Source organism: Macaca mulatta, chromosome 2 (genome assembly GCF_049350105.2).
Source record: "Macaca mulatta isolate MMU2019108-1 chromosome 2, T2T-MMU8v2.0, whole genome shotgun sequence".
NCBI classification, from domain to species: Eukaryota; Metazoa; Chordata; class Mammalia; order Primates; family Cercopithecidae; genus Macaca; species Macaca mulatta.
The window spans coordinates 129,979,817-130,004,460 of record NC_133407.1 but is presented as its reverse complement, the minus strand read 5'-3'; the positions used below and the strand labels follow the sequence as shown (position 1 = coordinate 130,004,460).

Below are 24,644 nucleotides of genomic sequence, written 5' to 3'. Positions count from 1 at the left end.
AGGAGATGCTTCCCGTTAGTGTTTATTTCTAGCCATGGGAGTGATCAATAGCTAGTTTTTGTGACCTCATGTGACTTCTTTCCCTTTGAAAACCCACTGCTAAATTCTTTCTCTTTTCCCCAACATTAGAATATAGGTTTACTGTGGCAGATTCAGCAACGTTCGTTTATTTCTCTCGTATGCATATGATTTCAGACTAATTTAAAATGCTTTACATGATTAATTTCTTGTTGTTGTTACAGGTACCTCAATAATAATGAGTTGACAGCCATACCATCCCTGGGCGCTGCTTCATCACATGTCGTCTCTCTCTTTCTGTAAGTGGTGCCGTTTGGGGGACTCTGGGTTGTGTGGTGGGGCCATGGCGTTTGTTGCCTTGCTGATACCTTGTGGCAGGATAACTTGAGTTCATGTGCTCGCTGGTGAAGAAAGACCTCTCTTCATGTGGCCCTAATGATTACGACAGATGCTTTGCTTGCTTCTTTTGGGGTTTGCAGAATTAAAAGCTGGAAGTTTTACCTCATCTTTAATTTGCAAGAAAGTAGGTCTTTTTTTTTTTAATGCCCAGAGGTATATGGAACTAGATTTCTTGCTTCTGTGGTTGATTAAGCTGCAACTTCAAATAAAACTGGAGTTAAAGGAAGCAGTGTCAATTATAAGACAGCAAGCTCATCTTTGTGCCAGTGAATTTGGTAATGTGACTCAGTTTACTTTATGGCTTTAAGAAAAAGAAAGTACCCCCAGGCGTCTGGGATCAGTGTAAAAGTATGTTGTCATGGTCAAGTGTTAGATAAGATACAGTCTATTTTTTATACACAGCACACTGGAAATGCAAAAGCAAATGAAGGGCCTTAGCTAAAAAGACAGGAAGGCACCCATTGGGAATACTATCATTTGTGCTGTTACAGACTTTTGCTAGAGAACTGAGCACTGGTCCTACCCCTATTTCTTCAGCAGTCAGGTGGAGGAGCTTGCTTGTTTTAAACTCGCCCAGAAGACTTTCCAGATAAACCAGCCATGAGTCCAACAGTTTTCTCTGCCAGATTTTATTGGCAGCGTCCCCAGCAGAGCACCTCCCTCTTCACACTGAATTTCCTGTTTCCACTCCAGGCTTGCATAGTTTAATTTTATTCTGATTTTGCTGGTTTTATAATTCGTTTGCTCACCTGTGTGAATCTTATCTCAATACTGAGGCTCGGCAGGCCGAGCAGAGAAACTTTGCAGGAAGGTGCTATTAATAAGAGTGCTGGCATAGCTTACAGATCTTGGATCTTTGGCTGGCAGCACGCCCTGTGTTCAGGAGGTGCTGTGTCCCTGTGAAACATGGTCTTGGGCTTAACCCTTTTCATGGCATTGTGGGATTGCAGGACAATGTGGGAGGTTAGAATTGCAACTCACTGTGTGCCCTGGACAGATGACCTAGTCTCTCTGAACCTCATTTCTCTCATTTACATAATGGTTTTTGACCCATTTTATACATGAAGAAAGTGAGACCTGGGGGAGTGGAATGTATATGAAGCTCCCAGCATTGTGTGGGAATGTTTGACAAATGGTGGATACTGTTGTTGGCTGGTAGCTAGTTGTCACCTAGCTCCTTGGATCTTGGCAGGATCTCACCTTTAAGGCCACAGGATTTAAGAGTCAGTCCTTGTTCCTGTAAAGTGCTGGAAGGAAGGTTTGTGGCCCTTTGTTCCCTTGACGGGTAAAGGTCTGACTTTATTTTGTACCCACCTGGTATGTGGGCCCAGCATCTGGAAGGTGTTTAATTTTTGGCTTAATCAATGAGTTCATCTTATGTGAGGCTAATAGGGATGTGATAACCTGTTGTGTGTCAATAAAGCAAAGCACTTGAAGATGCTAGGAGCTCCTTGCCACTTAAAACACAGGTCATGGACCATCAGTATTGAGTTAGCCTCGAGCTTGTTAGAAATGCAGAACCTCAGGCTTGATGCCAACACTACTGGATCAGAAGCTCCATTTAACAAGGGCCCTGGCCGTTTGTCCACGAGTTCAAGTTTGAGAAATGCTGATGTAACTCCTCCTGTTCCTCACAGGAAGCTAGGGCCACAGAGAGTATCTCTGTGTTATCAGAGAAGAAACTGAGCCTCCCTGGAGGTCTTCTAAGTTGCAGAAGTGAGAAGTGGAACTGAGACCGGATACAAATGCCTTTGCATCACTCCTTTATATAACCCCATGCACTCGGGGCAGGAGCACGGCAGGTGACTCTGAACCACGCTGTGCCAGAGGCAGGCAGGGCCCCCAGCTCGCCCCATGGGCCTGTGGCAGTTCGAATTGCACCTTGCTCTGCTGACTAAAAATACATTTCTGTTCCTTGGCCCAAGTGCCAAGAGAAGTGGGGCTGTTTGGCCTTGTTCCTGCTATTCCATTAGACAGCATTGAAATATGTAAAGCAAGAGAGAGAAAAAAAAAGACTTGCTCCCTGTTTGGATTCAGTTTGGAAAATGCAGGTTAGCACTGGCAGCCAGCTCTTTGGCCTGAAGTTGGGCACCACCTGATTTGGTCAGTGATTTCTCTGAAACGACAGAAACTGAAGGGGCTTTATCTTGGTTTTCTCTGAGGTGCCTGTGTTCCCCGTTCTTAGACTGGATGCCTGGATTCAGTGCTGGCAAGTTAGGTTAGCAGTGTGACATCTGAGCGGCTGGATTATTGATAATCCTTCATGCCTTTTCTGTATTTCCCAAGTGGACCGTGCGAAGGACAAGGGAGAAAACAACAGAGCAGGCAGTGGATGAGCATCGTTTTATAGCCCAAAGAACCACCTTCCTCATCCTAACCAATGAAGGCAGAAGACTTAGCAGCCCCATCCACATGATGATTCCAGTCATCCAGGCTTTGAACAGCAGGTTTTGCTGATGTGTCTGTTACTTTTCGGAACTAGTGAACTGAAGGGTGTCAGGTGTTCTGTAAATATTTAGCAGGCACTTTTTGTGCCCCTGCGGTTGTGGCCCAGAGGCTGTCCCAAGGAGAAGCGGAAGCCTCAACACATCATTTGAAAATGTGGTAGTTAATACTTAGATGCTTATAGTCCTTAATCCTCAAATTCTTATTCCATTTTTGTGGGCAGACAGAGGATCAGAAAAAAATAATCAAAATGTGCAGAGAGAATAGAGCAAATGTCTGCTGAGGCCGTGTGAGTGATAGGAGCCCAGACAACTTTCTTGGGACAAGTTTATAGGTAGATGCATCACAGAAAAGTCGGGGCCAGGTGTGGGTCCTGCCGTCTCTAATGTAGTTGTGACATGGGATACATACATTGCTTTTTTTCTCATTCGTTGAATGAGGAAGTTGAAGCAGATGGTAGAAGTACCCTCGAAGCTTGTGTATTCTCTTTGTGACCCGAAAGTTGAGAGTGGGGGCAATAACATCACAAAAGACATAGTTACCCTCTGACCAATAACCACTGTTGTTGCTTTCTATCTTTTCACAGAAGTAGTAGGTTTGTTAATTTTCAGCTCGGACACCGATAATTATGGACTTTTGCCTCTGAAAGTTGGCCCTTTCTGTCTGTGTTTCATTCTGCCTATGCAGGAGCGAGCCGACTTCCCAGACACCAGAGCCCTCCTGAGCTGGGTGGCACCGTTGGGAGAGCCTCGTGGGAAGAGGCAGTGCTCTGCACCTGGCTTTTTCTATCAGGGCTTCAAAAGAGACTTCCATAGTTTTGGGAACTGGAGTCATACAGCAACATTTCAATTGGTTAATACCTTCTGATTAAAGGAATCTAATTCAATTAACATATTTGTCAAGGAACAGATTTATTTGCGTCTTGTTCTGAGGATAATGCCGGAGCCATTTGTCCTTAATAAACAGAAAGCATAGAACGCAAGGAAAGCTCTTAATAAGACTGGGTTCCGGTGAGGGAGCTAATTTCATAAAATAGTGCTGAGAAAAAGAAACAGACTTTTGTTAAATGGGGGCAGAAGCTGCCAGTAGATTTTTATGTTTGACATTTTTTTTTTTTTAATTTGAAATCCAGGAAACTCATGTTACAATTCCCACAGCAACAGTAATTTTGTCTGATGAATAAATGACATTTCTGTTAAGGAAAAATCCCTGCTTTTCCTGTGGTGTTGCTGCACTTGTACCGTTGAGAAGATTGGTGACAGTGAAAATCATTGAACCTGGGAGTAAAAATGCATGTGGTATAGTCGGCCTTAGCTTCTGTCTCCTGTGCATGGACTGCAGCATGTTACCCATAGGGTTGGCCTTGTCCACCTAACAACTTCTCCAGCTGGTTTGTTCTAGACCTCATCCCTTTATGGTGCCTTGTCATTTGCTCTCCCCTAGCCTGTGTCCTCGACCAGCAGGAAGACCGAGGCAAAATTTAGGGGCACGCAATTAATTGTGACTTTGTAATATTGCTATTAAAATTTATTAGGTTTATGTTGCATTTGAAAACACGTTGAAACGCCTTTTACTTCTAATCTTGAAAAAATGTTTTTCAAAACTATTTTTTTAATGATATAAGATAAATGTACCAGGGCGTGAGGAGGCGATGTGGGGATGGTCAATCGGTACAAAAAAATAGAAAGAATGGCTGGGTGCGGTAGCTCACGCCTGTAATCCCAGCGCTTTGGGAGGCCAAGGCGGGCAGATCACAAGGTTAGGAGATCGAGACCATCCTGGCTAACACGGTGAAACCCTGTCTCTACTAAAAATACAAAAAATTAGCTGGGCGTGGTGGCAGGCACCTATAGTCCCAGCTACTCAGGAGACTGAGGCAGGAGAATGGCGTGAACCTGGGAGGCGGAGCGTGCAGTGAGCAGAGATCGTGCTGCTGCACTCCAGCCTGGGCCACTCTGCCTCAAAAAAAAAAAAAAAAAAAGAATGAAGACCTATTTGATAGCACAACAGGGTGGCTATAGCCAATAATAACTTAATTGTACATTTAAAAATGATTAAAAGTGTAATTGGATTGTTTGTAATACAAAGGATAAATGCTTGAGGGCGTGGATACCCCATTCTCCATGATGTGATTATTATGCACTGCATGCCTGTATCAAGACATGTCATGTATCCTATAAATACATATACCTACTATATACTCACAAAAAAATCAGAAAATTTAAAAAGATAAACTTACCATTAACTTACTATTTAAAAGCCACTTGTAGTACATTCTCAGTGTTGTACAACCATCACCACTACAGAATGCTAGAACATTTTCATCACCCCCCGTCCCCCGCCAAGAAAAACCCATACTCCTTCAACAGTCACTTCCCATATCCCTCACCCTGGTCCCTGGTAACCATTTGCTTGAAAACTTTTTGAGGAAAGCATTTTTCTCTCCTGTTAACAAATGAACCTGCAAGACTTAGTATATAAATAACTTAATAAAAATATCTGAGGTGGCTTTATATTTTGCTGTGACCTCTTAGCTGAAGAAAAAGTGATTAAATGAAAGGGATAGGAAGGCCAGGCATGGTGGCTTATGCCTGTAATCCCAGCACTTTGGGAGGCTGAGGCAGGTGGATCACCCGAGGTCAGGAGTTGGAGACCAGCCTGGCCAACATGGCGAAACCCCGTTTCTACTAAAAATACAAAAATTAGCCGGGTGTGGTGGCAGGCGCCTGTAATTCCAGCTACTCGGGAGGCTGTGGCAGGAGAATCACTTGAACCTGGGAGGTGGAGGTTGCAGTGAGCTGAGATCACGCCGTTGCACTCTAGCCTGGGAGACAAGGCTAGAGTGTCTCAAAAAAAAAAAAAAAAAAGGAAAAAAGGCCATAGGGGAGGATAGGATAGGGTAGGATACTTAACATCCCTCTATTGTAATTTCTGGAGAATAAAACTTGGAAGGAAAGAAATGCAGTGTCCTACCTGTGATCAAGGGGAGGTGGTCACCTCCCCCCTTCCCTGGGGGCAAGTGAAGAGTGGACGAATCCCTGGTTGGGGTTGGAGGGATCTGAGGCAGCGAAGGCCTGAGCCCTCTTCTTGGCTGGATCTGTTGGTGAAGTAAAATCAATAGGAATACTTAACTCTCAGGGTACCTAGCAAACCCTCTGGAAAAGAAGAGGGGCGAAATCAATCTTCTTTACAGGCTCGTTAATGCAAAGATCAATTCGCATTAAAGCATAATTAAAGAGTGAGCCTTAGAGAGAGGCAGCTGTGATCTGCTGCAGCTCAGGGCTGGGGGGAATAATGAGAGTCCCTCAGAGGGCTCAAGCTGGAAGCGACCTGGAATGCAATGTCGCAAAGTTAGTCTCAGCCTCATGACCTGAGTTAAGGTTGTTAATAATCAGGCTTGAAGCACAGGTGAGATTATACTGAGGCACAGGCAGCGGCTGGCATTCCCACTGCATGTGTATGTGGGGATGGGGGGACATACTCTCCATCTAAGGAGCTGGGTTGAGACATCTTGCCCTTCTCTTCACTGCCTGCCCTTAAAACTTTCTCCATATTGCATCTCCTGAAGAAAGGCATCCTTCACTGGCATAATAAAGAATTGATGTGAAAAGTTTTTGCATGTGATGTTTATCTTTGGAGGGATGAAATAAGAATTTGTCTTTAAAAGTGGAGTGGTAATCTCAGATGGTGGACCTCTTTGTGCATTTATTGCTAGCTGGACCTGTGGGCACCATAGGTGTGTGTACAGTCGAGGTGATGCTCCCCATGACCAAGGGTTACCCCATTCTTCCTTCGGAGGAATTATCTGCTGGCCCCTCTACCAGTCACCAGATTAAGAGTGGACCTAATCAAGGGTGTTAGAAAATATGAAAACAAGTATATGTCCCCATGCTACTTTGGACAGGCTTCCCCCACATAGCAACCTGATTTAGCCTTACTGTTGAAGGATGGCCAGTCCGTTTGGGTGTCAGTGTAAAAGTAAACCTTACCTGAGCTATTGGCATTCTGTTGCTCTGGCAATAACATGAATGCTCATTAAGAGTGTGGAGTTCAGAGTGAATGACTGCAGCTACTTTGGGAAGAAACTGTGAGCAAAGCTGTGTTTTAAAAGGCCCAGGTTGAGTTTAAGTGAATGCCTTTTGTTCCTTGAGTAGTCCGAAGCTGTTTTGTTTCCCTGATGCTAAAGGGGGAAGATACAGCCCTAGTCAAAAAGAAAAACAGCACAACAGGGAGAAATACACACACACACACACACACACACACACACACACACACACACATATATATATATAAAATAAAATTATCTAAAGTTCTGTTCCTCTTCTGAGTTTTCAAAGATGTATTCACTTCCTGCCCTGTTGGCCCAGATTTTTGTTGATGTGAACTGATTGTTTCTTCTGTATAAAACCTCATGCCGGTTCCCTTGGGAGATGGCAGCTTCCCCTCACTGGTAGACCACCTGTAGGGCTTGCTGAGACACAGGTCGCTGGGTCTCAGCCTCGTTTCTGGCTTGGCTCAACGGGTCTGAGATGGGACAAGAGAATTTGCTTTGCTCATGAGTTCCCAGGTGATGCTGCCGCTGCTGCTGGCCTGGGAACCTGGCTTTGAGAACCTCTGCTGGGGCTCATATGGGGCTGGGGGGAGCCCCAAGGCTCATGTGTCAGTTCTGACCAAGCTGTTTAGGCCTTGGGGGACAGTAAATTATGTAGATCCACTCCTAATGTCACCAGTGTGGAGGCAGGCATTTGTTTGGGACAGTGGGTCTCTATGGCCCTGGTAATGGCTTCTGAGAAAGGCTCTGGGGCAGTGGGCAGAGTGAGCTCCAGTACCACGGACAGAACAGACCTGGGTGGCTCAGGGTTTGAGGCCCATGGCTGTTACACATTTGCTTGTGCTTAATTTGCTGTTTGTTGGTGACCACTCAAATCTCCCCAGCAGACCTTCACTGGCTACTGCAGAGGTGGAGAGCGCTTCGTGAGCAGCCCAGCGTGGCAGGAGCCCTGTTATTCTCTCAGCCGGTGAGTGCTGGCAGCTCCCCTTACAGCTGCGCATCCACTCTCCCCCGGCTGGAGTCAGTTTTAGCACACTTACCGTTCTTTTGATTATCCGTTACTCGTATCTGATCAGTCTTTATCCTCAGCTAAGACTTGAATGGAACTTCTTTTTCCAGATGGAAGTTAACAGGCGTGTCTGAAAGGTGGGCATGTTTTCCCCCACCCTACTGGGGTCCGCACCTGCCCTGTTGCCCCTTTGTAGCACTGCATTGTTTATGGCCAGATTACTCTCCTCCCATTTTCCCAGCCTGGGGACTATGGTCCAGGTCAACAGTGGGCAAAAGAGATGAAAAAGTGGAAGAAACCTCAGCTGGTTCATGATGGAGACCGTGGGCTCGTCTGTACGGCTGCTGTGAAGTTGGCCGGCACATGCCCCACACAAGGCCTGGCATGAGCAAACAGGTCGGGTCCTATGGGCCTGGAGTTACTGCCCTCAAGGAACTGGCAGTCTAGCTGCAGAGGAAGATGGGTGGACAGACAGTCGTCATACAGGGGCTGGAGAATGTCTAAGGGGCATCTCACTGCCCGTCACTGATGGGGCATATGACAAAGAAGGTTCCCAGATGAAGCGACATTTTAGCCGAGGCTCCCTGTTCTGCAAACCTCCTTTCTCTTCCCCTACATGGAGGTGTAAGTTACAGGCATTAAATGGAACACCCTAAATGTTCAGCCAACACTTTGGGTACTTGGAGGAGCATTCAGAGGAATACGAAAAGGACGTGGCTAATTCCATTTTTAGGCCAATATGTGTACACATACACCCCCTCACTCACTCCCCACCCCCAACACACACCCTCCCTTCCCTGCCTTTTTTCTTTTTCAACAGGCAGGCTTTTATGAAGAGCCAGCAGGCCGCTGTTGGAAGGAAGAGCAGGGCCCGTGGTTCTTAGAACTGCAGCCTCATCAGATGCTAGATACCACCAAGGAGCCTCAAAATAGAAAATTAAACACCCAATTTACAAAGAAAGCAGCTCTCTGTCCCAGAAACTTGCCAGGGATTCCTTAGTGCAGACTGCCACTTGCCCCCAGTCTAAGCGAGCCTTTCGCTGGGAAAAGAGCCGCTGTGGCCTCCGCAGCCAGCCTGCCAAATTACACAGTCATGACTTGTCATTTTCCTTCCTTTTCTTTCCTTTTTTCTCCTTTCTTTGAGAGTGGGGGTGGTGAGCCAGCCAGATGAGAGGTACATCTGCAAGTCATTTGCTGAGAAAGTGAAGGGAACACCAGCTGTGGGGTTGGGGGAGCCGAGGAAGGGGAGAGCCCGTGGAATAGGAGCTTGGTTGTAGAGATCACTGCCTCTTTTGGAAACTCGGTAGCTTTTGTCGAGTGTAGGGCTTTTTTCCTTTCCGCCACCCCGCCCACCTCTTTCTCTCTTTCTTTCCTTTTTCCTGATGACCATGTAAGCTTTAAATATAGCCCAAGATCCAGTGGGGACCCGGGTTGTTCCCTGATGTTGGAGAAGCAGTGGATGGTCTCGGAGGGGAAGTGCCACTCCTTCCAGCAGTGAGTGCTGAAAACCCTCCAGGGCTGCTTGAAATGGAGCCGGGAAGCAGAGCTGCTCTGTCATTGCACAATCTCCCGTGTGAAAGGGGTTGGCTCCAGCCCATATCAACAGTCTCATTCCAACTGGGACCATTTCCTCCTCCTCCTCCTTCTCCTCCCCCTCCTCACTTCCTGCAGGTGGCTTCTGTAATCCAGTTACCACTGGGAAGCCTCATGTGCATATGCACCTAATCTGAAAATGGCTGGCTTGACTTTGACCTGTGTGCTGACCTTGCAGGGAAGGCAGGGCCTATTGTGTCTGCTCACACCTGGGAGCCATTTTCAGCTTTTGTAGCCCAAGTGGCAGAAATATGTTTGTGTTTATGCAGGGCCTTTCCTTCATAAGGCCTGTCATTGTTGGGCCATACATAGGGAATATTGGATTCCCCCTGCTTGTTTAAAGGCAAGAGTTTTTAAATATAGAATAGGTTACTCAGTATATTGAGTCCTGTGAAATTGCTGTTTGTGTTTTGTTCGGTAATGGTCAAACATCAGCAGTCTTGTATTCAGCCTTTTGAGAAGAAAAAATAGTGACAGTCAGCATATATGGTAAACTGATACTGGCAGGCATTGCTCTATGGGACCTCCCAGGACCTGTCTTACTGTGTCAACTCTGCAGTCCTATGAGACACAGGATCTGTTAAGCACAATTTACAGATGAGGCACCTAAGGCACAGAGAGGGCAAGGAACTTGCTCGAGGTCACAGAGCTAGGAGACATCAAAGTTGGATCCTGTTATTTCTCTCCATCTCTGGGGCTTATGCTCACTGTACCCTTGGAAGTATGTGGTCTGGGAGCTTAGAAGGGTCTTGTCATTTTAAGTGCTAACATTTCAAACTGTACTAGGTGTGGGAAGCCTTGGTATTGTGGCCCAAAGGCTCGGATGTTACTCTGGAGTGTGGAGTGAGATGCTGCTACCCTGCAAATGCAGCACACATCTCCCAAAGTGGTGCCGTGTGCCTCTGTAATGCCCTTGCTTTAAAAGCCTGTTTCTAGCCCGAGGTGAACTTGCTTTGGGGAACTCTTGGTATGATTTTCTTTCATTGATGCGAAGTAACAGGAGGTCCTTCCCCGCGCTGTCTCTGCCTGTCTCTCTCTCATGTCAGTTCGAAGCTGATTATGCCGGCCATCTGTGGAAGGTACAGTGAGGAAAAACACTCTTGTCATCAGGTCTCGGCAGAGCCCAGACTTGTTTGATTGTGCCAGTAGATTCTCAGATAGTGGCTATCTGCCCCCGAAGACATCACTTCAAGGCGAATTCCTCTGCAGTTTCCTCACTTCCTGGATGCCTTTCAAACCCAAACAGCTGAAATAAAGGTGCCAGTTTGTGGTTTTTTTTCTTCCCAGCTTCATCAACTAGGAGATGAAATGTGTGCTGTGAAGTGTGCAGCCCCCGAGGTACTCATGGGCTGTCCTCTCAGGGGCCACTGGCTTCTGCTCAACTAGCTGTCCTATTGTAGAGTCTCTTTGGGGGCTCTGATACATTTTTTCCTCAGGGATGGCTGCTGTGAAACTGGTTTGTAAATAGCAGGGCTCCTTCTCCACATAGTGGTAGGATAAAGGTAGGTACAAATGGATCTCTTCACGTTACCCTGATTCAGTCATCATGTGGGCTTTATAGAGAGGGGGCAGTTTTGCACACTGCTGAAGAGAAGGCTCTATATCCGTCGGATCTGGGTTTGAGTCCTGCCTGCATCACCTTTGCTATGTCACCTGGGCAGGTTCTCTCAGGCCTCAGTTTTCTCACTCATAAAATGATACTTGCTGATAAGGTGGTAGTTAGGATGAACTAAACAGTATGTGTCCTCAGTATAGTGTCTGCTATATACTGAACGTGCATGGAGTGTTAGACACTCTTGCTCTCTCGGACAGCTTTGTACTGAGCACCTTTGGGGCTGTGGGTAAAGCAAGCCTGCTTTTGCTGCTGTGTTCTGAGGGGCATTGCTGCTGTGCTCTGAGGGGCATTGCTGCTCTCTACACTGAACCCTGGAGGCCACCTGGTGTTGGAGATTGGAGAGGAGTCTGTACATCCCGTAAAAATGGATCTTACTTGCAGATATCCATCATGGCTCACCCTCCTATAAACCAGTTGAAGCTTACAGAAAACCCCTGTATGTGTATGTGTTCATTCCTCTTACGGGAGCTGTTGAGGACAGCAGCAGAGTTTATTTTCTCTCCTTTCTTCTCATCTTCTGTTTCTCTGCCTAGGGTAGGTGCAGCAAAGTGCTAGGCAAATGTTTAAGCAGTGGCTCGCATAGTAGAATGACCTGGGGAGCTTAAAAAAAACTACGTGTCTGCGTCTCAGGGCGGTTCAATCAAAACCTCGAGTTAGTGGGCTGGGGAGCAGAGTAGGGGCGAGTGTTGGGCCCAGACGGTGTGGTGGTTTTTTTAAAAAGTGCTCCAGGTCATTTCAGTGTGCAGCCAAAAGCTTTAATAAGCCACAGCTGGGTAATTGCAAGTGAAAGGCATTGTTCCGCCTCTTCTCTCCTCCCCTCTCATAACTATCTTTTAAAATACCCAGGCTCCCCCACCTCCTTGCCCTCTACTCCTTTTTTTCTCTTTCTTTCTCACCAGGTGGAGGGGAAATAAATATTGAGGCTGGCCTTCATTTTAGTACTTATGACTCTGGGGATCCCTAGTAGAGGTTTTAGTTACCTCTTTCACCATTGATTTAAGTTGAAGATACTGTGCAGTTAGCCACAGCGTGATTAGGAAGTTGCTTTGGTGGTGCACGAGTGAGGGTTTTTGGTCTGATTAGACCTGCCCACTTTATTTGGAGATCACAGAATTCAACTGTGGATTTGCCCCTTATCTGGGTCATTCTTTCTGCTGATAGCCAGCCCACCCATCTGTCATTTGCATTCTGCCTATCTGTCAGAAATGTCCCATTATGATGGTGGAAAAAACTCCCTTTATAGTAAAACAAGAGGCAAAACTGACTTACTCTAAGCTCCTTAAACACCTTTTTTTTTTTTTTTTAAATAAGTTCAAAAGTAAGACTTGGCTCTTTAAAAAAAAAAATGTAAATAGATGATATAGAAACTGAAGGACCTCACCCAAAAGCTTTATTGTAATATAGCAAAGTTCTGGTGCTAAAATTGAGTTGGAGAATTGTATAATGGGATTTTGTGAAGGTTGTGTTTGGAATTGGATGCTTGGATAAGTTGCAAAGAGTAGAACTTTGGAAATGAGAAAAAAAAATTCCCCTTGGACTTTTTAGAATGCGACTTTTCTCCAAATCAAATGTACTTTTTATAAGGGGAAAAACAGTGGTTATCAACACGCATAGTGAAGTTTTTCTGCCTCGTAATTGTTTGGTTCTTCTCAATCGGAATGAGAGCTAGCGTGTTGAGAAAGCCAGCATGGGCTTCGTGGGCTGGGCCCGGGGAGGCCTCGGTACAGCCCTTCCAGGGACTCCCCTTCCCCATGGCCTTGCCGACAGCCGTGATAAACCCTTTCATCACCTGCTTTTTCCTCATGGACTAGGCTGGCCCCTACCCCGTCTAGTGTTAACACACACTAGAGGATAGTGTGAGAACCCTGATTTGGTGATGCTATTAGCAATTATGTGGTTCCAAGTAAGAGCCCAGTGCCTGTCTTCACTTTCCCCCAATTCCCTGGAAAAGAGCTGTAGCCCCTGAGAGATTCAATACGTCATCAAAGGAAATGGTGATGTGGCAGAGATGTGCATTTCCTGCCTTGGTGGCCTCATGAGTCACCTCTAGGAAGAGAAAGCCAAAAGGTGTGAGTTGTTGGCACAATGGTGAGGACCAGGTGGCCTCTCACAGGGCCATCGCTTTGTGGGCATTTCAGTAGAGAGCATCGGCCCATTTTTGCTCACCTCCAACTGGGTGCCAGAATGTCTGCAGTAGTATCTCTGCCGCAGGGGTAGCCCTCTCACCGTCCTCTTGTGGAAACATAACCTAAGGCTCATTCTGCCTCTTGGGAACTAGGAGGAAACATCCCTTCCTGGAGTGCACAGGGCCTTTTCCCCCTTGTTAGCACCAGTAGTGTTCAGAGAAACGAGTGTCACGACACTTCGTGTGTGGTCCCTACTCTGACATTATGGATCCATTATAGGATCTTCCACAAAATACACCTCTTTGTGGCTTCTGTTCCCTCATCTGTAAGGAAAGGGGTTGGTTCAGTATCAGCCATATTCAACCAGGGTTAAAAACGCACGTGGCTGCTTCCCTACTGGAGGCCTGGGCTGTATGTTCTTTGGAACAGACTCACATCTCTAGTTGAGAACTGCTATTGTGGGTGACCCCCTAGTTGTGGGGCCCCAGGTTCCTGGCAGGCTCACATGTTTGTGAATTCTATGGAGAGGGCCACCTGAGCCGGCTGTGCTCTATGTTGAGAAGTCTGCTTGGAGTGGGACAGGCGGTAGCACCCTAGCAGGCCCTTTGGGTCCAGTGCCAAATCTGGGCCATGCAACTCATCTCTACAGGGGGTCCTCAAGGCCTCGGCTCCCAAGCATCCAGATGTGACTCTCAGGCAGCCCTCATTCCTCCCTACTCCACGCCAACCACCCAGTGAAGTACCGTCATCGGTACTTGGCGAAGACATGAATGAAGGGCCCCTTCGTGGCGTGCCATCCTCTATGGGACAAAGTCCCAGCTCTTTCAGAGTTGGTCCTGGCTCCATTTCTTCCTGTTCTTCCACCTCTAAATTGTGCGTAATGGAAGCCCATACTGGGTGTGTCTCTGGATCCTGTGCCTGGTTCATTTTGCCACCTTGATCTGGAATGGCCACCCTCTCCTGACCTCCTCTCCTGATGACGTTGCGTTGCTTTCTGCCACTGCACCCATCACCTCTCTCTGTCTCCTCGGGGGCTGGGGTGAGGGGCCAGTGGCACAGTAGCCGCATCCATTTTTCCTTCCAGCAACTGCTTGTAGCAGGCATCCCATCCGTGTGTGGATGAGTGACTCTGAGGGACCAAGTGGAAGGGCCATCTCAAGGATAAGTGATTGTGGGATATGGGGCAGATACTAGGTTGTTTTAGATATTTATTCAAGGTGGAGAGGCAGGTTTGGGCACATAATAATAGAAGTGGCCTGCTGGGGGTCCCGGAGGGCATGGCTCTCCAGCCAGGGGATAAGACTTGCTTTCCTGGATTTACTGAAGAGGTAGGCAGGGTGTCATGGGAGAAAAGGTATTAGTGGAAACTGCCATGTGAGAGGCCGCCTGGCCCAGAGGTGGACAGAGCTTGCCCCCAGGGTTCATTATCGGGGTTTGAGTCCTGGTTCTGCCACGTTCTAGCAGCAGCTTTCCAAGCCTCAGTTTGCTTAGACGAGAGATTGCTCTTACCCCGCCACAGATGTGTCAGAGAAGGGCTCTCCCAGTCTCTGCTCGCTTGTTTGAGGGGTCAGCAGGTGGTATGGGAAAGGCTTTCTCTGAAGTGAAGGTGGAGAGTCACTGCAGATCCCTGCAGGCGTCCAACCCATGCTGGGAGATGCCTCCTATTCCCCACCGCAGAGACGGAGGGAAAATGAGGGAGGTGCAGCAGGCTGCGTAAAAGATTACAGTAAGGAGTGCCTGGATTCTAGAGGTGCCAGTAGATGCATTGAGGGAATAAAGAGTGCTCTGTAGTCAGAAAGTTCAGAAAACCCAGAGTTGAAGGTGAGCACCTTTCTTTCCTGCAGGACATTTCAGAGCCTTTAGTGCTTGATGTTTCCTTTGAGTTTCCAAGGACAAGCAGAGGAGGTCTTCCTAAGATCATTTCATCATAGCTGTATTATGTTTTCGTTTTCTTTCAGAGGTAGGAAGGGAGATTTCAGGAGCATGAGAGGTGCTCACCTAGAGAATGATAAACTGCACTCCTCACGTCCCCCTGGCAGGGGAGAGTACTGCTTCCCTGTCTAAATGCACATCCATGTGAAGTTTAGACTTTGCTACCATGGGCATACATTTCCCCTTCCTCTTCAGTTCTTCCTGTGCAGGCTTGTTACAGTTTGGCTTCATTTGGAGGCTGGCACCAGACCCCCGGGCTCTGTGTTGTATATCTTTTGACCTCTAATGAGGGGGAGAGACTTGGTTCCCACAGATAGTGAGTAGTGAGCCCCCTGGAATACTTGTTCTGTGGGATGTTAATGGTCATTTCATGAACAAAAGGATTTTGTGGTCATGTAAGTTTAGCAAATGCCAAAGCAAGCCGAGTGAAAGGTGTCCTTATCGTCGCTTCTAAGCTGCTTTCCTTTGCTGACCTGCTGAGGGGGTCTGCAAGAGGTGGTGGAGGAGAGGCCTCTTCCTGAACTTGCCTGTACCCGGAACCCTTTCCATGGAACACCTCCCAAGGCCAGTATTCGAGGGATAATGCTTTGGGAGTCTGGCGTCTGGCAGCCTGCATCTGCCACTTTCTGGGTATGCACGTCTGGCACATCTTCTTCCTTGGCCAGGTAGTACTGGGAGAAGACATGGGTAGATGACAACCCCTGATGCCAGGCAAGGGCCACTGTAGCTGTCCTCAGCAACACCCTTGTCTCTAGGAGTCCCAGCCCTCAGCCCTTTCCTAAATGATGGGAAGTAATTAAACAGTTCATGCATATCCCCAGATTTCAGAAATCACACAGAGCCCAGTGGTAATTGGTGCTTGGCTCTGAGACTTGAGTCATACTATGTAAGTTTCTGCTGGTTTGAAGGATGGCTGGAGATTGAGTAAAGTAGCAGGAAGGCTGATTCTAGTGGAAACTCACCCAGACCTTCCCTGTGATTCCACCGTGAATGCCATGACACTTTTGTATTGTTGTTTTAATTATACTTTGGAATAATTGTTGATTCACATGCAGTTGTAAAAAGAAATAATATGGAGAGATCCTCATATACCCTTAAACCCAGTTTCTCCCAATGGTGACATCTTGTACAACTTTTCATAACCAGGATATTGACATCGATGCAGTCAGGATACAGAATATTTGTATCATCATAAGGATCTCTCCCCTTTATGGCCACAGTCATTTACTTCTTGCCCTCACACCCTTGGTTGTCTTTTTTTTTCTTTTTGAGAAGACAGTCTTGCTCTGTCGTCCAGGCTAGAGCGTAGTGGTGCGATCTTGACTCACTGCAACCTCAGTCTTCCAAGTTTACGCGATTCTCCTGCCTCAGCCTCCCAAATACCTGGGATTAAAGGTATGCACCACCACACCTGACTATTTTTTTTTCATTTTTTTTATTTTTATTTTTCAGTAGAGGTGGGGTTTCACTGTGTTGGCCAGGCTGGTCTTGAACTCCTGACCTCAAGTGATCTGCCTGTCCAGCCTCCCAAAGTGCTGAGATTACAGGCTTGAACCACCATGCCCAGCCCCCTTGGTTGACTTCTAATGTGTTCTCCAAATTTGTAGTTTTTTTCATTTAGAGTTTTATATAATGGAATAAAAGTATGGATAACCGTTTGGGATTGGCTTTTTTCACTTGGCATAATTCCCTGAAGGTTCATCTAGGTTATTGTGTGTGTCATTTCATTCCTTTTTAATCACAGAGTTGTATTCCATAATATGGATATGCCATACTTTAACCATTCACCCGATGAAGGACATCTAGAATGTTTCCCGTTTGGGACTGTTTTAAAAAAATTTTGCTATGAACATTTGTGTTTGGGTTTTTTTGGTGTGTGTGAACATAAATTTTCACTTCTCTGGGATAAATACCCAGGAGTGCAATTGACAGATCATATGGGAGTTGCGTTTTTGGTTTTTTTAAGAAACTGTCGGATTCTTCCAGAATGGCCATACCATTTGACATTCTTACCAGCAATGTGTAGGCAATTCAGTTTCTGCACCATTATGGCCAGCATTTGGTGGTGTGTTTTTTTTCTTTTATTTTTCTGAGACAGAGTCTTGCTCTGTTGCTCAGGCTGGAGTGCAGCAGTACAATCTCTGCTCACTGCAACCTCTGCCTCCTGGGTTCAAGTGATTCTCATGCCTCAGCCTCCCAAGTAGCTGGGATTACAGGCTTGCGCCACCACGCCCAGCTAATTTTTGTACTTTTAGTAGAGATGGGGTTTCGCCGTGTTGGCCAGGCTGGTCTTGAACTCCTGACCTCAAGTGATGCACCAGCCTCGGCCTCCCAAAGTACTGGGATTACAGGTGTGAGCCGCTGCACCTGGCCGTGGTGGTGGTGGTGTTTTTTTTCAGCCATTCTGATAGATGTATAGCAATATCTCATTATGGTTTTCATGTGTATTTCCATGGTGACCAATGATGTTAAGCATCTTTTCTTTTGCTTGTTTGCCACCTGTAGATTCTTTTTGGTAAAATGTCCATTCATGCCTTTTGCCCATTTTCTGATTGGATTTTTTGGTTGTTTGTTGTTGTTGTTTTGCTCTCAAGTTTTGTGAGATGTTTATGTAGTCTGGATATATATTCTGGATACTAGTTCTTTGTTAGATATATGATTTGTAAATACTTTCTCTCAATCTGTAGCTTGTCTTTTCGTTTTAGCAGAGTCTTTCACAGAACAAACATTTTAAATTTTGATAAAGCCTAATATGTGTTAAATTTTCCTTTTATGGATTGTACTTTTGGCATCAGGTCTAAGAATTTTACCTAACTCTAATTCCCAAAAGTTTTCTCCTGTGTTTTCTCTTAGAAGATCTGTAGTTTTATATTTTGCATGTAAGTTCACGGTGACATGTTTTAAAAAGCCTGAAATCAGGAAGAAACTTGAAGCTTGTGGTTCCACGAAAGAAAGAGAGCGAGAATTGCTTCTCGTAGGACCCCAGAATGGACAAGGCAAGGGGTGAGATGGTTCTGGGGTACAGAGAAGGGGTGCAGCAGACAGTGCCATTTTGGTGTTGTAACAAATCATTTTTGGGGGTGGGTGAAGAAGGGCTGCGTTAACGGGCCAACTCCTTAATCCCACCCAGTACCCATCCTTAACCCTCCCGAAGTACCGTCAGGTCACATGCTGAAGGCTTGAGAAATTGCGTGGTAAGAGATATTCTAAATCGTATGATCGGGAGATCAAAGTCTTTCAGATGGGGCAGGAAGTAGGCCTGGTTTTATTTTTAAAGGCACATCAGTGGTATCTCTCCCAGGAGGAGGAGAGGATCTTGTCTTAGAGGCTGCAGCCAAGTGCTGAAACAGCTTCCTCCTTTGCCTGGAACTGCAGAGCTGTCAGGAAGCTGGCATGTGAATCTCAGGGAATGTGCCAGTGGCCAGTAGAGGTGAGGGGCCCGTGTGTGACCTCAGAGGGAGCTTTAGCGCTGCGGCGCCCACAGTTCCTCTCTGTCCTTGTAGCCACAGGCTGTCTGATCTGGCTTATTGTACCACTGTCACTCCAGAGAGCGGCATAGCCTGGAGTCAGAGGATACCTATGTTTGCGTCCTGGTTAGCTGGGTGACTTCAGACCAGGGTCTTAGCCTCTCTGATTCTGGAGTAGGTGGTGCCTTCTCTGGCATGGTGGTAAGCAATGAGTGAACAAGTTTCTTCTGTTCCCTGGAGAGTGCTCAGTTCTGTGCCGTTATACTTACTGCCTGAGGAAATAAGAGCCACCCTCACCCACCTGTTTAGGATGGGGACACGACCACTGACCACTCCAGTCATCCTAAATATAAATAGAGGCGGTCTGGCTGGGCCCTCTGGCAATGGTGTGTTGACATGCTGTGGGCTGAGGGCCTGGAAGCCCACGTGTGGGTGTGGAGGTGTGTGGGCCCCTGGCAGGACGGGGGATGAACAGTGGCTTGTGACAGGACATTCCCCTTCTTGTTCCCTCTGTATCTGCAGAGTCAGGTCCTGCCTCTGCTCCAGTCGCATGATGTGGCCCCAGCGTAGGGGATCCCCCTCCCTGGTGGATGCCGAGAAGGGGTGGGAGGTATGGGTTGCTATCCAGAGAAGCTGTCTTCCTCAGGATTTCTGCTGCCCACTTCCCTTATGAGGCAGTTCCACATCCTGAATAGGAGTGTGGGATATGGATTCCTGTTCTGGGCTCCAGTCCTAGCTGTACTGCTTCCTGCCGTGTAACCTTCAGCAAGTGAGTTGACCTTTCCGTGCCTCAGCATCCCCATCTGTAAAATGGGGACAGTAATAGTGGCCACCTCTGGGGTTGTCATGAAGATTAAATGAGGGATGATGTTAAGAGTGAAGCCAGCGCCTAGCTACTGGTAAGCACTGACAAAATGTTAGATTTGTTCCCGCTGTTCCTGCCTTTATAGCTACTCCTGCTACCCCTTCTACTGAGAAAGAAGATGCAGTGTGCCTCCTCCATAGCTAAGCGTCAAGGCCAAGCTCCCTGGACATCCATGGCCCTGTGCAGCATTGGAACCACTTCCTGAAGGCCGCAGAAGCACCAGACTCCAGCTACAAAGGCCCTTTGATGTTTGCACCACCTGGAGCAGGCTTGGGTGCCATGAGAGTGTCGGGGACCAGGGGCTCAGGAGGAGGTTCTGTGTGGAAAACCCTCCTTTGTGCCGGGTGGACCAGGGGTGGAACTGCTCAGGCCACCCTGGGCTGTACCAGCCCTACACAGCTCTCCACCACATTTCTTAGTCTGCTCTGCACTTAAGGTTTAGGTCCCAAAGTTCAGTGTCCATATGCTCATTAACTGCTTTGTAAATATAAATTTAATGTCACATAATTGACAGGCAGTGTGCAAAATGGTGTGGAGATGCCATTATCATCGTACTGTGAGAACAACACTGTATTCTCTACCTTTTTTCTGCCTGTATCTTCTAGAGAGGGACAGTGATGCGAATTGGTGGTCCCTGTGCCCTGCTTTTGGTTTAGCATGGTGGCAGGGACAGTCTCCAGGTGCGTGAGTGCTGTAGACCGCTTTGCCCAAGGCTAAGATGGAAGGGTGACTGTGAGTAGGAGGTTCATTCTGCTCCCTTTGGGAATTTGGCGTGAGGTCAGCATGTTTCTCATCGGTGGTTCCATTTTTTCAGGTCCTAGTTGGTGAGGTCGGAGGAACAGAGACCACGATAGCTCGTCAGAGCTCATTGGTCTTGGACTCCTGGGTGACTCCCTCCTGCAGTTCCTGACCAGTCCCTATGGAACTTGGGCAGAGGAGGTCCTTGCTCTGTGAAGTACAGTATCTCTATCATTTCACGCCCCTGGGTTCGGGACTTCCCACCTCACCCTAGTTGGTGGAGCCTTTTTGGAGGAAAACCATGCATGGCAGCCTCTTGACACCCTCCTACGTGGGTGGTGTGGACACTCCTTGGTTAAAATTTCTGGGGTTAGTCCCTGGCCTTAAGGGACACTCTCATCACCTCATTCTTGATCGTTGCCATCTCACCTTTTCCTCTTTTCTTGGCCAGAAACAGTTACTCAGCCCCCGTAGTCTGGGTGAATCCACGTCTCTTGTTCTGTGTCCTGGTTTTCTTTCCTCCTTTCCTCGAGGGGCAGAGCTGAACAAGCAGGGACACGTGTACCTTGACCATTGTAATGAAGTGCATTTAGCCTTGTTCTCAAAGGGAAATCAGAGGGGTCCAGTTCAGCTGTGCCGTATCCGGGCTCCACGATTGTGCTGGCGTTGGTGGCTCCACAGGAGACAGCTTGATAGCCCTGTGCTCTGCCAACTTTCAGGCTGGGGCCTGTGCTCCCTGAGGGCTGAGATCTTGTGGCGGGGTTTCGGGGTTTCGGTGTGGTGGAGGGAACACCGTCAGTGTGCTGGGGTGTGGGGTAGCAGGTCACTAGGAAAAGGAAAACAAAGGGGGAAGGAAATAGGGATGTATTGACACATTCAGGGGAAAACAAAGCCCGGAGAGATAATCAAGTGGCTCTGTTGGCCCTGGGCAAAAGCGATAAACATGTTTGGCTCTTCTGACCCAGAGGTGCCCATATATGGTTGGGAATTCTGGTGGAAGTGGCTCACTGTTCATCTCTGGCCCTACTTGGGCCTGGTTTTTCATCTCTTGGCCCAACCTGGTACTGCTTTGCCATGCCCAAATGCCAAGACAACTGACCTCCTTGTGGACGTGGAACTAACTCCTCAAGCCCCCTAGAAGCCCCTGCCTGTGTTAGGATGGCATAGCCTTTCTCCCTGGGGAATGTGATCCAGATGTGGCTTGTGTAGCTTCCATGGGTCAGCAGTGTCCACAGGGAACTCCCAAGGCAGGCATGCAGATAGGGACCTTAGGCAGGGCTGAACTGTGGTGTAGAAGTGGATGAGGGAGAGGTGGTTGGTCAGCCTTGGACAAGCATAATTGTCTCAACATTGCAAGCCTGGTAAGTTGGTGAGGGCCAGTGTTTGGGGTTCAGTTGAATGTGGGAAATGCGTAAGTAAGCCCCATCCCGTGCTATTTGAAAATCCATCCTATTCGACATTTGCTTTTAAATAGGTCTGTCAGCTTCCCTACCTTTTTCAAAAAGGTTAACTCCATGTTGTATCTTAATTTTTTCTCTTTTTAAAAGTTTTTAATTGGATGGTTGGTCCTGCTTCAGAGGGTTTTTTTTTTTTTTTTTTTCCTGAATAATGTTCCTTGGTTCAGGTTTGTTGTGGTGAATGTAAGGCATTGAACTAAAGTTGTAATTTGTTTGTTTACTCAACAAATATTGATTGAGTAACTTTTAAGTTCTAAGCGTTATTCTGGGGGCTAAGGCTATAGCAGTCAGTACAATAGACTGATAAAACCCTAGCTGGTGTGCAGTTTACATTCTACCCGGTCAAGACTGCAGGACTACTTAATACTTTAGGGAGGTTTTGTTTTGTTTTGTTTTGTTTTTAATTAATGGACTTTTATAACAGTTGTAAGTTTACAGAAAAATCAAGTGGAAAGTACAGAGAGTTCGCATACGCCCCCTCCAATGTCTTCTCTCTCCCCCTCACACACCCACCCTGTTTCCCCTATTATTAACGTCTTGCATTAGTGTGGTACATTTGTTACAACTGATGAGTCAATATCAATATATTATTACTAACTAAAGTTTATAGTTGACATTAGAGTTCAGTCTTGGTTCTGATAAATATAATCACATGTGCCCACCATTATAGTGTCATACAGAATAGCTTCACTGACCTAAAAATCCCCTGTGCTGAACCTGCTTATCTCTCTCTCCCCAGCCTCTGGCAGTTAAACATTTTTACTGTCTCCATAGTTTTGCCTTTCTCAGAATGTCATATATTTGGAATCATACAATTGGTAGTCTTTTTCAGATATACATCTTTTACTCAACAATATTTCCTTAGGAGTTTTGCTGCTGCTGTTGTTTATTTGTACATCTTACATGCAGAACATTCTGATAGTTTGGGTTGGGTCCTGGTGACCTGCAGTCAGTCGTTCATGAGTTGGGTCACTCTAGACTTCATAGAACAGTGGTGGCTGGCTCTTGATCATACCTAGATTTCTTCATTTCAGGGATCTGGGGCTTTCAGTTCGATGGGTGTAAGCTGATGGGTGGGAGAACCAAATGGGATCTGCTGTAGCAAGGTCCCTGGGGTTATGTAGTCTCATGGGGATGGGACATTGGGTCGTCTTTGCAAGGAGTTAATGGAAACTGTTTGTTGAAGACCCAAAGGGGAGGGTGACCCTAAAGGAAGTGAACGGGTTGGGAGGTTGGTTGACACAGCCCAGTCCTGCCTTTGGAGAGGTTGACCCTGCCTGGCGGAGGCTGTTTATCCTGCCACTGGGCTGCTCTTGTTTTTTATCCAATCTCCACCTGAATAAACAGATCCGGAACGTCATCTGCAGCCAGGCTGAGAATCTGCCAAAATTCCCCAGGGAACTGGTGATTCACCAGCAGCAGGGGAAGAGAGAGGGAGCAAGCAAGAGAGAGAGAGACCTGCTTATTCTGATTCTCATTTCCTGTCCAGCAAATAACCCAGGCTGGGCTGTTTCTTACAAGACAGCAGTTCTTTGAGTAAATGATCAATTTCTGCAATAGAACAAATGATTTTGGTTTTAATTTTTAAGAAGATGGATGTAAAGCAGGCTAGAGGGAAATGGTTTCAACTGTCATTCTGAGAAAAGAGACTTTTATTCAAGTTGGCTTAGGAAAACTCTTCCGCACTCACTTGTTCTTGAAAAATATCTCATCTTAATTTTCAAGTTGTATATGGGTATTGGTTCTGGCACAAGTGCATTATCGTAAGCTGTGGACTTTAGCATCAACATTATTTCTTGCCAATTTGAGACTTAGAATTCTTCTTTTTTTCTTTTTTTTTTTCTGGTGATCATTAGGCCCTCGCTTATTTGAAAAAATTCTGTTGGACACCTGAACAAGATTAGATTGAGCTTGGCCATGTTCGGTGGCCCCAGGCTGTATTCCTAATGTGTTTTTTGGGGAGGGATCAGAAAGGGCACACATGAGGGCAGTGGCATCTGAGAATGTGTTCAAATGAAGCAGCATGAAACAGAGCACTTGGAGCTAATGGTTTTCAGATTCATTTCAACCCTGGGGGACGTGGTTTAAAAGAAAACTACCAGTGTCTACTAAGTCCAGACATATGCAAGCTCAATGACCTGAGTAACAATTCCATGCCTGGACCTTGCATGCCTGCCAAAAATGCATGCAGATATGCACCAGAAAGCACGTGCAGAAGCCATGTACATGTTCATAGCTGTGATTTTTGCAATAGCCTGAATTGGAAATAACTCAATGTCCATCAACAATAGAAAGAAAAAATAAATTGCTATATGTTCCATCAATAGAAATATCATACAGTGATAGAAAAGAATTTACTACTACTAATGCAGCAGCCCACATGGATCTCATAACAATGTTGAGTGAAAGCTAGATAAAAAATGGTGTGTACAGAACAGTTTTGTGTCTGTACAGCACAGAAATAGGCAGAATTAATTGGGGGTGGTAGAAATTAGAGGTTTCTTTTGGGAGGAATAACAACCAGGAGACAGGAGGAGGGAGGCTTCTGGGGTACTGAAATTTTTCTCTACATTTTGTAAAAATCCTTTACATTTCAATAAAAATGTTTACAAACAAAACAACTGCCAGCATTTGGCCATATGGCCTGTCTGATAGCCTGCATTTTTTTTTTTTTTTAAGAGATGAGGGTCTCACTGTGTTGCCCAGGCTGGTCTCAAACTCCTGGCCACAAGCAGTCCTTCTACTATTGTCTCCCAAAGTGTTGGGATTACAGGCCTGAGTCACTGTACCCAGCCTGTATCTTCTGACAAAGGAGAAATCGTCACCTTCACTTGTGTTTTTGAAATGGTTAATGATTTTTGGCATTTGTAGTCATAAAGTACACCTCCTTAAGTAGGTATCAGGGCTGGTGTGCACTGTACTAAGTTTC

At 46.5% G+C, this 24,644-nt stretch overlaps 1 protein-coding gene across 5 annotated transcripts in view; it reads left to right on the top strand.

The window, feature by feature from the left end:
• Positions 1 to 24,644, top strand: part of LRIG1 (leucine rich repeats and immunoglobulin like domains 1) — a 126,623-nt gene that overhangs the window by 47,540 nt on the left and 54,439 nt on the right. For 3 of the 5 annotated variants that reach the window (XM_077993306.1, XM_077993304.1, XM_002802739.4), the window contains one exon: positions 243 to 317. The exons of the other annotated variants lie outside the window; for them this stretch is intronic. Coding sequence is in view for 2 of the 3 variants with exons in the window: in XM_077993304.1 (XP_077849430.1) it covers positions 243 to 317 (75 nt within the window). In the remaining variant the exon portion in view is untranslated. The remainder of the gene's footprint in view (positions 1 to 242; positions 318 to 24,644) is intronic. 5 annotated transcript variants of the gene reach the window in all.